Source organism: Tasmannia lanceolata, unplaced genomic scaffold, assembly GCF_043159265.1.
Source record: "Tasmannia lanceolata isolate RefF3 unplaced genomic scaffold, GAP_Taslan_0.1 ptg000037l, whole genome shotgun sequence".
In the NCBI taxonomy this organism is placed as follows: Eukaryota; Viridiplantae; Streptophyta; class Magnoliopsida; order Canellales; family Winteraceae; genus Tasmannia; species Tasmannia lanceolata.
In genome coordinates, this window is record NW_027518714.1 from 7,750,733 (window position 1) to 7,762,570 (window position 11,838).

At 39.0% G+C, this 11,838-nt stretch overlaps 1 protein-coding gene across 5 annotated transcripts; it reads left to right on the forward strand.

Annotated features, from left to right (window-relative positions):
• Nucleotides 1-2,245: 2,245 nt before the first annotated feature.
• On the forward strand, nucleotides 2,246-10,830 carry LOC143860041 (cytosolic isocitrate dehydrogenase [NADP]). Of its 5 annotated transcripts, none has more exons than XR_013239554.1 (16): nucleotides 2,246-2,406; nucleotides 4,101-4,144; nucleotides 4,266-4,375; nucleotides 5,147-5,184; nucleotides 5,318-5,395; nucleotides 5,484-5,537; nucleotides 5,613-5,714; nucleotides 5,884-5,969; nucleotides 6,075-6,178; nucleotides 6,344-6,412; nucleotides 6,500-6,615; nucleotides 6,769-6,803; nucleotides 7,597-7,739; nucleotides 10,122-10,244; nucleotides 10,352-10,531; nucleotides 10,624-10,830. XR_013239554.1 is itself a non-coding variant. In XM_077370547.1 (16 exons), the coding sequence occupies exons 1-15, from the start codon at nucleotides 2,358-2,360 to the stop codon at nucleotides 10,443-10,445; spliced, it is 1,245 nt and encodes a 414-aa protein (XP_077226662.1). In that variant the 5' UTR covers nucleotides 2,246-2,357; the 3' UTR covers nucleotides 10,446-10,460; nucleotides 10,624-10,830. The 5 variants fall into 5 exon arrangements, 3 of the variants coding, with proteins under 3 accessions (XP_077226662.1, XP_077226660.1, XP_077226661.1); XR_013239555.1 differs by having other exon boundaries at nucleotides 10,352-10,520; XM_077370547.1 differs by having other exon boundaries at nucleotides 10,352-10,460.
• The last annotated feature ends 1,008 nt before the right edge of the window (nucleotides 10,831-11,838 follow it).

Sequence of the window (11,838 nt, forward strand, 5' to 3'; positions counted from 1 at the left end):
ATTCTCGTGGAGGCGGGGATACGTAGGCTTCTTTGGATGAATACCAGACCATCCGAGGACTCGGGCTAATAATTTAGAGTCTTAGGATTTATTATGTTGTTATTATATGTTTTGATGTGTTTTCTTACTTTCTCGTACTGATCCTATACCTTTTGCTGTGGCTTGCATGTGTTTGCACATCAGAACTTAGACACCCTTTAGGTTTGTCACTCATAACCTAGCTGTGCTTAGGTGGCACATTTTTCATTTTATTTTATGTGTTTATTATCTTTATCCTCAGGAAATGCATGTTTAGGTAGACGATTCCTGAGGATTGTTCCCATTTCAGATGATTTTTATCCAAACTTCTTTGGAGTTAATAATAAATGGCATAAGAGACCAAGTGCTTGCACTCGGACGAATCGGGGGTGCTCTCAGACCTTCCCCGTTCGTAACCAGGCACGAACCCATATATATTTCTGGTTATCCATTGCACAGAGGATTTGATTTTAGGGTTCCATGGCATATCCATGGATGGCGACTCTGAGTTTATTTCAGGTATGTCTCGGTTTCGAACCTCGGTTCCGGATCGAGACATATCTCTTTCTTTTATATCGCCACTCGTGCTATGCTATGAGGGTGACATCCGTTTTGAGAGTTCCTTGGTAGAGCTCTCCTTCACACGTGGATGATCCGGATGGTGTGGGGATCCGTTCCCTCGCCGCCTATCTCGGATCGGGGTCCACACTTATATTTTATTATTATCAAATATTACAATTCCCCAAAAGCTCTCACAAACCAATTAAAAAAGAAAAGAAAAGGTTGGTTAGTGCAATTATCAAAACGTTGGGAGTAGCAGCAGCCTTGAAAATAGTATTTTTAGTCAAATGAGTGTTGATTAAAGTGATAAAACACTCTTTCTTTTTTAATTGTTACTAACAAAGCATAGATCAACACTCTTACCCAAATTGCGTATGCGATGATGAAAAGTGTCGCAATAAGATATTTAATATTTTTATTCTTTTATTTTTCTTTTTATATGACTACCCAGAATATTAAAGGGGTTTCCAATTTTCCCTAGTACAAAAAGTGGGTGTGAATGTGTGATTTATTCCCTCCCTCTAATAGATACCATGAAAAGTGTCACATATGTGACCTTATTGTGAGAGTTGCCGGTGAGAAACTATCTTATAAAAGTAATGTCTTTGCCTTAAGAAAACATATAATAAAAAATGTTTAGTGGCAATATACTATGATCATTGGTTTAACGTAAATATAAACATTATTTATCTGCATAACGTAAATATAAACTACGATTTCTGTTAGGGGGGGGGAGGAATATCACTGCCCAAATTTAGTCTATAACCTATCTAATAGCTAATTATAAATTTTGAGGGTATTTAACAGCTTGAAGAACTTTGTATTTATAAAGTATTTAATAATTAAAAGAAATTTTACAATTATAAAGTTTTAAATAACCTTGGGGACACCCAAATTTTCCCATTTTATATAATACCAATCACCTTCTTGTTTTGATATTCACACCCTTATCTATAATTTAAACTCCTCAGATGATCTAACTAAGCCATCGATCTAATGATCCACCAGAAGTTGACCCTATTTGGTTTATGTCTCATGCCGAGAGGAGATCCAATCCACTAGATTAAAGGCTACAAAAATAGACAGCCTAACCTTCCTTTGCCGAATCCAAAAAAGGCCATCGAGGTAGGACCGCTAGTAATGGAATAGATTCGTCATATCTGGCCAGATTAACGGCCATGATCACCTGCCTTGTCTACATGTGGGATTAGGCGATAACCATGCTAATTAATTCAGACAGTCAGACAGAAACACTATGGATCAATAAGGAGAGGAGTTTTTCGCCCCCCTGTAGGATTATGCGCCCCCCTGTTTCAGCTGAATTGTGGCAGACTTTAACGCTTTTTGACGTCAAATCACGTGACAGGGGAGCGCATAATCCAACGGAGGGAGGGGGCAAAAAACATCGCCATCAATAAAATGGAATGTTTTTTCTTGTGATTTGTAACCTAAACCAATCGCTTGTCAGGAAAATGCCATTCCTCGTTTCTGGTAAGATAGCAAAAAAAGGAAAACTTTAATCCTATCCATATTCCATGCTTGCTGGCATTTCAGTAATTTACGATATCTTCTTTCTCTCCCCCAGTTGGACCAGCAGCCGGTCAAAGACACCGGCACGTGCCTGTCAACTACCAGCTTTTGCCCTATAGATGCGAAAAATCGTCATTACGCATTTCTCCGTGACTTTTCCTCGTCTGGAGATTTTTCAGATCCCCTTCCTTTTGCAGATCCAATCCCTTTTCGCACCATCGCCCATTCTTCGATTCTGAGCTGCTAAAATGGGTTTCGATAAGATCAAGGTCGCGAATCCGATCGTTGAGATGGACGGTGAGTAGTTTCTTTTGTTCATCTTCTTTTAATACCTTCTTTTTGCGATCTCTGTGGTTATATTTCATTTGAAACATGATTCCGATTCGAGATCTATTTGTTGCTTCTATGTGTTAAAATATGTATGTTTTTCTGTGATCCGATCAGCTATGGTTTGATTTTTGTCGCACAGTACTCTTTATATGTTCATTAGTTTCTGTAATATAGATCTTCAATTAATATGCAAGTGCCTGTCACCGCGTTCGATTATTAGTAGACTAGTCGTTTAATCTGATTAATGTTAAATTTTGATTATAAATCGTAATTTTATCTGGCGATTTTTTGTTGTTGTTGTTGTTTACTAGATGATTCTAGGTTTCTTCATGTTATTCTTATGCAACAGAATAAAAAGTTCGAATCGATTATCTCTTTCTCCTTTTGTTGATTTTTCACTCTTTAAGTAATGCAATAATCAGTTAAAAAATACATAAGAAAACGGATTATAAGCTTCTAGAGGAGTTACATTTCTAGTCCAGCTCCAGTTCCGTAGATTTACCTTTTACAGAAAACGAGAAATGTTCCTAGATCATCGTTAAAAAAGAAAGGAAAATGAAGACTGAATTATAAAGTAGAATACATGTAGAACACGGACGTTTTTTTGTTTTGTTTTGAAGATAACAAAAAGAAAAAAGGTCGGGAAGGTGAGTTGAATCTAATCTCTCTTGGAAACCTGGAAACCTTTTGGTCTGGGAAGCTTGAAATCAAGGTTTAAAATTTCGGTTTCAGTACCTATTTCGGACCCCACCGAAATCCTAAATTTCTGCGAAATCCGAAATTTGGGTTTGAAATCCGAAAAAAATGCCATTAAAATGAAATCTCGGACCGAAATTCCCAAAATTTCCAAAATTTGGTAATTGGCGAAATTCCAAATTTCGGCGAATTTCGGTTTCGGTCGAAATTTAAAACCATGCTTGAAATGAAAAGAGCCAATCGGCTAATGAGCTGATTCACAATTTCCAGATTACTTTGTATGCGTGGCAATTGACATACCAGCAACCAACACAGTTACATAGAGAATGCCATGAGAGAGAATAATCATAACTCAAGCCAGGATTAAAATATGTTGTATCAACCTTTTAGTGGAGTGGGACATGCCTTATGTGTGTTTTGTCGAGTTTTTCTTTTTCACACTCTCCTCAGTAAACACAGTTTGACATGTTCAGGTCTGGATGAGATAATAGAGACTCTGGTGTATGAACTATTGCATATACGATCCATACAAGAGAGCACCTTACAACTTCCCCTCAAAACAACATATACAAAAAGAAGAAAAATGAGAGGATAAAAGAATTGCAATCATTCATCTCACTTGTTTTAGAATGTCTAAAATCTCGTGCATGTCATGGCTTTTGATCTCCTCTATGATGAATTTTTTTGAAGCTTTTATTTATAACTTACGGCTGATAATCATTCAAAAGAATATATACATATAACTTTCAGATGACAGTTAATTGAGGCTCAATGTGTGCAAGTTGGTAGTTTTATTCATTATTTATAACTATATGTATTTTAAAGTTCCAAATTTTCATCTTATGATGCATTCTGTTAACCTTTCTTAAATTTGTTACTCTGACAAATGTCTTGGTTGTTTGATGGTTGTGGACAATGTTGGATGCATTCAGCTAAATTTCTTGTATTTTATTTCCATGATACAGGCGATGAAATGACTCGAGTATTTTGGAAGTCAATCAAGGATAAGGTAAAAAAATGAGCTTTGATTACTTTTGCATGATATAATTTGTATGTATCCTTTTAATTTTTCAGTTGTCAGTTGTGATATCATTGTTTATCTGCATCCCGGGCTTTGATGTATCACACAGCTTATCTTCCCATTTTTGGAGTTGGATATAAAGTACTTTGACCTTGGCCTCCCTCATCGTGATGCTACTGATGATAAAGTCACAATAGAAAGTGCAGAAGCTACTCTTAAGTAAGTTTGCACCTTGAAAATTCTTTGTTCTTTAATTTAGCTTTTGTAATGGATCATAACATTAATTTTATTGAGTTGAGCAAAATTTCTTTTTTCTTTTTCTTTTTTCCTTTCCTTATTTTCCTTTGAGGCTGCTTTCAGTTCATACCCATGCCCTGTGAAGGAAGAATACTTAGTACCAATGATTCAAAACTCCTTGTATCAATCATCGACTTATACGAGTCGACTCGGATCTACCCTGGCTGAGTTTTCTTTCGAGTCCGAGTTCCAAGTCAACCAAAATCTCCTTTGATCCCCATGTTAATATGAAAAATTGACTGCATCAATCATTGACTCTCCCAAGTTGACTTCCTTTTATCTTGCAAAATTATCATCTACATCCAAGTACTTAAGCATTGTTTTTTCGTTCTTGGATGTTAGCGTCTCTCTATATAACTAGCTTAATGTAAGCTTTAACATCTTTTCTTCGGCGCTTCTTATTAGTCTTTTGTAATGCCCTTCTGTGAATGAGTATAAGCAATGTAAGGAAAACTGCTTTGGTCGCATTTTCTTTCTGCCCATATTGTGTTCTTGCAAAGCAAAATACCTTGACATGTTGTATTTCTTCATAGAGGCAGGACATTGCTTCCATTCCAGTTCAATCTTTATCAAATTGCATGATCTGATTCAGTGGTGATTTATTGCCAATAGTTTCTTTTTTTTGTGCATACTTCATCGGGTCATGGTTTTAACATATTTCCAAGAACTCATGAAAAAATGGGCATATTGCAGGTATAATGTAGCAATTAAGTGCGCAACAATAACTCCAGGTATACATAGTCAGAAGGGTTATTTTTGCTTAAATATATTTGTTAAAATATCAGTGTGATGACATCTTAATATTTCGTTTCCATGTTTAAAAAAATGGATTTATTTATAATAACTTTGGTCTATGGCAAACAGATGAAGCTCGTATGGAGGAGTTTAAGCTGAAATCTATGTGGAAGAGTCCAAATGGAACTATTAGGAATATTTTGAATGGTCAGAGAACTTTTTTTATGGTGTTTCAATAGGTCATTTGCTCTCATTCACTGTTAATTTTAGGACTATCTGTTTATGTTTTCTGCAGGTACGGTGTTCAGAGAACCAATTCTCTGCAAAAACGTCCCCCGGCTTGTCCCAGGTAATGAAAATTTGCAACCATGTGTTACTAGATTTTGTATTCTTCCTGTATGGTTCTCATGGGTTTTCTTTTCAGGATGGACGAAAGGCATATGCATTGGAAGGCATGCTTTTGGCGATCAATACCGAGCAACTGATACAGTCATCAAAGGACCTGGCAAGCTCAAATTGGTCTATGGTAGGAAACATTCACCATTGGATCTATTACGTTGTTCACTTTCAATCCTGTTGAGAATTTCAAACACAATCCATGGAAAATAGGGTTTAGGCTGGTTCAATGCTTCATGACTATTGACTTCCATTATTTACCCACTCTTTCTTACCACTAAATGCCCTTATGTCGCCAGAGGGAGAAGGAGGAAAGACTGAGCTAGAGGTGTTCAACTTCACAGGAGCTGGAGGAGTAGCTTTGTCTATGTACAATACTGATGAGGTTTAGATTCTGCAATCCTTTTGTTTTATTTATCGGGTGGTGGTAGGAATGCTGAATTGGCTTGTCTCAAGCTGCTAAGCTCATTTATTTCTCCTGGTCATACAGTCTATCTATTCTTTTGCTGATGCTTCAATGAATACGGCTTATGAGAAAAAGTGGCCTCTATATCTTAGCACCAAAAATACAATTCTCAAAAAATATGACGGAAGGTATGTGACGTTAAATTTTTTTGTCATTATCCTAGCAATCAATCTTAACAGTAGACCCCATTTTTCTCTAACATTAAAAGCTTCTTTCTTCCTTTGTAACACAATTCAGGTGACTTACTGTATCTTCTGTTACGTGTTCTTTTCCTACTTGCGTGTGTGGTTCAGGTTCAAGGACATATTCCAGGAGGTTTATGAAGCTAAATGGAAATCCAAGTTTGAGGCTGCAGGGATATGGTGAGGGTAGTCGTAATGGGGCAACATTTCTGAATTTTAAAATGTGAGTGTAGTTGATATCTCATGAACTAATAATTGAATTGCCAGGTATGAACACCGACTCATTGATGATATGGTAGCCTATGCACTTAAGAGTGAAGGTGGTTATGTATGGGCCTGCAAGAACTATGATGGCGACGTACAAAGTGATTTCTTAGCTCAAGGTATGTGCACAATTTCAACCACTTTTCAGCTTTTGAGCCCCTCTGCAGGTGTTATATGTGTTCGTGCAGGGAAGAGGTTAGCTGCTTTGTGAGGGTAAAGCTAAGAGTAGGGCAGTCTCTAATCTATCTTTTTCCTTTCTCATGTGGTTACAGGTTTTGGATCTCTTGGGTTGATGACGTCAGTACTGGTATGTCTGTGTGAATATCTCTTTTATGTATGAGTGGGGTGAGTGTGTTACTATGTAGGCATGTGTATATAAGTTGAAATGTCGATTGGAACTCATGGAATTTAAAGCATGAAAACAGGGTATGTGTTGGATTAGATCCTTAATTAAACCATCTGTAAGTCTCAATATTTATCCATATAAGTTGAAATGGGTACATATTTGTGTATTTGGACAATGCAATGTGGTGATTTGCCGAGAGATGGATCTTCCGGTAAATTCATCATGACGGAGGAGGACCTCTAAGTTGACGTATGTCCAAAAATACCCAATGAAAAACTTGCTCCTCCTTTTGTGGTCTTTTCCTGTGCTCTCATAGATGAAAGATGGGAAAGCTAAACCTCTAGCATAAACGGTACCTGATATCTCTCTGGCCGGGCCCTATGCATTTGGCCTTTAGATTCCCACAAAAATAGGGTCTTCAATTTGGGGCAGACCAACCAATGAGTTGAATCATGAATCTCTGTGGGGATGGGATGGAATACTTGAATTCTTTTATTTGCTCCTCTGATTGGCTCAAGGGATATGGGTAGTAGTATGGAAATTGAGGGTTCCATGAAATACTCATGAGCTTGTGCATATGTTTGTTTGTAGTTCAATGTTTCTTGCGAGCTTTTGGGCGAGTGAGAAGAGTTTTCTTTGATGTCCCAAAAACTCCAAAAGAGAAAAAAGAAGAAATATATTTTTTTACCCTTTCAGTTTTATAAGTATTCCTGTACACATTTCTGGATTCATGGGAATTTGCATCTGGTTTTAGGTGTGCCCTGATGGAAAAACCATTGAAGCTGAAGCTGCACATGGTACAGTTACACGTCATTTCCGCGTACACCAGAAAGGAGGTGAAACCAGCACGAATAGCATTGCTTCAATCTTTGCCTGGTCACGAGGGCTTGCACACAGGTACAAATTTTTTTAGCTCCCCTTCTTTTACATTATCAAGGCAAATGTACTAGATGTGTTGATTCTCAAGACCATCGCTTAGTTCAATTGACTTGTAGAAGGTGGTTTAGAAAAGTGGGGCGATACTGCTGCTCCCTCCCTAGGTCGATGGAATCCCTAGGGAGGGAGGCGATGGAATCTCTCTCTCTCTCTTGCGATTTTTATATCTCCCCTTTCTTGCTGATCCCTCTTTCTCTTGCTTTGATCGATCCCTCTCTCCCCCTTCTCTCTCATGATCTCTCCTTGATCTCCCTATCTGCTTTTTCTGATCCCCTCCTCTTTCTCCTTCTCTGGCCTCTCTTTCTTTCAGATCCATCTCTCATACTCTCTGATCTCTCCCTCTCTCTCTTGATGTGATGGGCAAGGGAGGTGTTGGTGGCCGGATAATGCCCAGGTTTGGGCAGACCTCGCAGGTGACGCAACAATGATGGCTGGAGGTGCAGAATGGCCGGATCTAGGTCTGAAAGGGCTGGATTTATTGGGAAATGTCTGAAGCTGGGTAAGGTGCGTGGAGATAATGGGCTGGTGAGTCGTTGGAAGTGGTGGACGTAGCAGGATTATGAAAAAGAGTGGCCGGATTCGGGGGAAAAAAGAGGAGGTTAGATCTGGTGGTGATGGTGGTGGGGGAAGAGAATGATGGAGGCTGCGGACGGCGGCATTGAGATTGCCGGGTATTCCAAATCCTCTTCTCCCTAAACAAATGCGGAAGGTACGTGTGGTGCCGGAAATGGAGCTGTGGAATGCCGGTAAATGGTTTTGGGAAGCTGTGGGTCGTTGGATCTGGAGGCCGTGTTGAGTAGAGGAGGCGATAGGTAGCCGGAGATAGCATTGGGATTGCCGGCAGGAGTCCCGGGGGTGATGTAAGGTAGTCGATAGAGGTGCGAGATTGGGGCTACTACTGAGAACGGACTTAGGACCGTGGGAGATGGCCTAATGTTGGGGTAGGGGGACTAGCGATAATGGAGGTTGTAGGATTTTGGTTTTGAGTTTTAGGTTAGTGAATGTAGGATTGGAGAGGATGGTAGAAGGAATAATTAATGGGGATCCACCGGAGTTTTGGTGGTGGTGCGAGGTGGAGGCCGCCGGAGTTTGGCGGTTGTGCGAGATGGAGGCGCCGGAAATCGGACGATGGTGATGGGTTTTTGGTTGCCGTGTATGGTGTACGGTTAGGGGGTGCACAATAGCTCTGAGTCTTCGAGCGGGAGTTTGAAATTTGAATTGGCCAGCTAAAATGTGGTGGGGAAGTCTGTGTGACGTGGCAAGTCACGTTCTTGACTTTGTGGGCCCACAAATATGGCTATTTATGTTGAATCTGACACAGTTGAGGTTATTGGGTATTGTAGGCTACTGGGTAATATAGGGATTGCTATTGTGCACGGTTAGGGGCGCACAATAGCCCTAAGCCTTTGAGAGGGATTTTTGAAAATTGAATTCGCCTGCTGAAATGTGGTGGACAAGTCTGTGTGACGTGGTAGGTCACAATCTTGACTGGAGGGGGGGCACAAATATGGTAGAGACAATTGGGCATGGTAAAGGAAAGGAAGGGGGAATGATGAAGGTACTTCCGGCTTCGGTAGTAGATGAAGAACTCCAAAGGGAAGTGAAGAAGTTATTTGGAATGATGGAAAGTGTAGACCTAACCTTAGCAGTTTACCCAAAAGATCACTTCTTTTGGTTTTTACGGGCCTAGGAGTATGCTCCTTTTAATTGATTCTATGTAATGCAAGTAGGGACCCCTGGTCCTCAATGTAATTTCCATAGTACCAATGAAATTGTCAATTTTTTTTTTTAAAAAAAAAAAAAAGACGTGTTGATTCTCAACTTCTCAGTAGTACAAGTTCCGGCAGATCTCATGAAGTTGACAGCACACCAATATAGATGTACACGTTTGTGTTCTTTTTCATGGTTGATCTCTTTTCCATAGACTATGGTTCACAATTTCTCCTATAAGGTAGCATCTTATGCAGTGATGTCTGGTTCTCAATTTGACCCAAATATGATACTGGGCCACGCTGATAAAGTTGTTACTTGGCAACATGTTTCGTATTTATGACCAAATTTTATTGGAAAGGATGCAAAGGGACTTATTTTTATTATATAAAAAGCAACTATATTTTGTTTTCATTAGAACCATATATTTATAAACAAGCGTTGTCCTCCATAACCTATTTTAAGGCATATGGAACTAACATTCAGAATTGTGTTGAATTGCTTTGTCCTCGATAACCTATTTTCCTCGATAACCTATTTTAAGGCATATGAAACTAACATTCAGAATTGTGTTGAATTGTGTTGTCGTTTCATATAAATATGGGACTAAAAGAAATGTGATGATGTCAACAGGGCAAAGTTAGATGACAATGAGAGACTACTGGACTTCACTGAGAAACTGGAAGCAGCTTGCGTTGGAACTGTAGAGTCAGGGAAGATGACGAAAGACCTCGCACTTATCATCCATGGATCCAAGTACTCTCAATCTCAAATTTCTATTGTTGTTGTGCCAATGTTCTTCATCTTTTTATTTTGAAACTATGTTAGGAGGATAGTCAAGTTTTATTGTTTCGGGTGTGCAGGCTTAGCAGAGACCAGTATCTGAATACCGAGGACTTTATTGATGCGGTGGCAGAGGATCTCAAAGCAAGACTGTCAGGCAAATCAAAGTTGTAAACTCCTCCTTACTGAGTAGGATTTGCCTAGAAATAATGTTTTTGAGTACTGTTCTCTAACTTGACACAATTCTGGGTTAGCCCTAGGTTCTCTCAATCAACTAGCCTTAATTTTATTTAATTTGTTTTATCTGAACAAGAATTTAACTGGATTTTTTGTTGGTTTATGGTTACTGCAGGTCTGAATAGGGTGGAGATGCAGAAGGGATAGAGTATGAATGAAATAAAGAGGCTTACCTTGATTTGGTGGTCTGTCTGTTGTATGGGTCATTTTCTTTTGAGTGGTTAGCACTTTAGTCTTTTTTTGTTGGATTATTCCTATCTCTACCTCTAGAAATTCGAATTTTGACATTTGTGTTTGGCGGCTATGTATGGGCTGTTTTTGAGCTTTTGGTTTTACACCTGGAAAGAATATTGGGCTGCTTGTTTTTCTCTGTCCTGTGTGGGTGTGAGGAATCTTCCTTTCCCCGCGGGATAGAAATCCTTGGAGAAGTTATTCCTAGGATTGGCTTGTTGCCCTTGATAATTTTATCTTCAATAACCTGGGATTAGCTATTCTCCACTTGAATAGTAGCAAGCCTTCCCATTGTTAGCGTTTTCACCCCACCTCTTTGGAAAGTATAAGTGGGGCAACTTGTTCGATAATCCAAGCCATTTATATATTAGAATTTTCTATGAACGGCCATACACCAAGACCCACTTGATGATTCTGAGCCTCGGATTCGTGGAGGCTTTCCTTATGAACCTAGGTTGCTTTTTATTTAATTCTCACACTTCAAACTAGAGGTTCAGAATCAGCCTATAGGTGTGAATTTTGGTACATAGCCCATGCATAGAAAGACTTAGATTAATGGTTTGGATTATGAACAAATGGCGTTCGCTTTTATATGATGCCATTATAAGTCTTATGCGCTGTTTATTTTGGATTTCTGGACCTGATCGCTAGTTTAAAACAGATCATTGGACTCTTCTCAAAATCCAAAACAAACTGGGCCTTACGAGAAAACCCATCATCATCCAGATCATTGCAAGTTTACAGGTGTGAAGATGAAGAGCCTCATTATTTGCGAAAAAAATGACGACCACCTTGATCTTGGAGAGATTATGGTAGAAAGAATAAAATAGGACCGAAATGGTGGCTAAGTGGGAAGTATTACAACAGTAAGCTTTATAAACCCAAGCCTCATAACTGATTAATGCATTTCCAAGGAAATCCCTCTTAGAAACACATTGGTTCTTTAAAACATTGGCATGTACTCTAAGGATCATTAGTGTCATTAAAATACAAAGGGGTGGATCATTTGGTGTCCATATTTCACTTTCGTCAGGACTATCTTATAGGGCAGAGAGAGAGAGAGAGAGATTCTCATGTTTAGTAAACCCAAGAATATAAG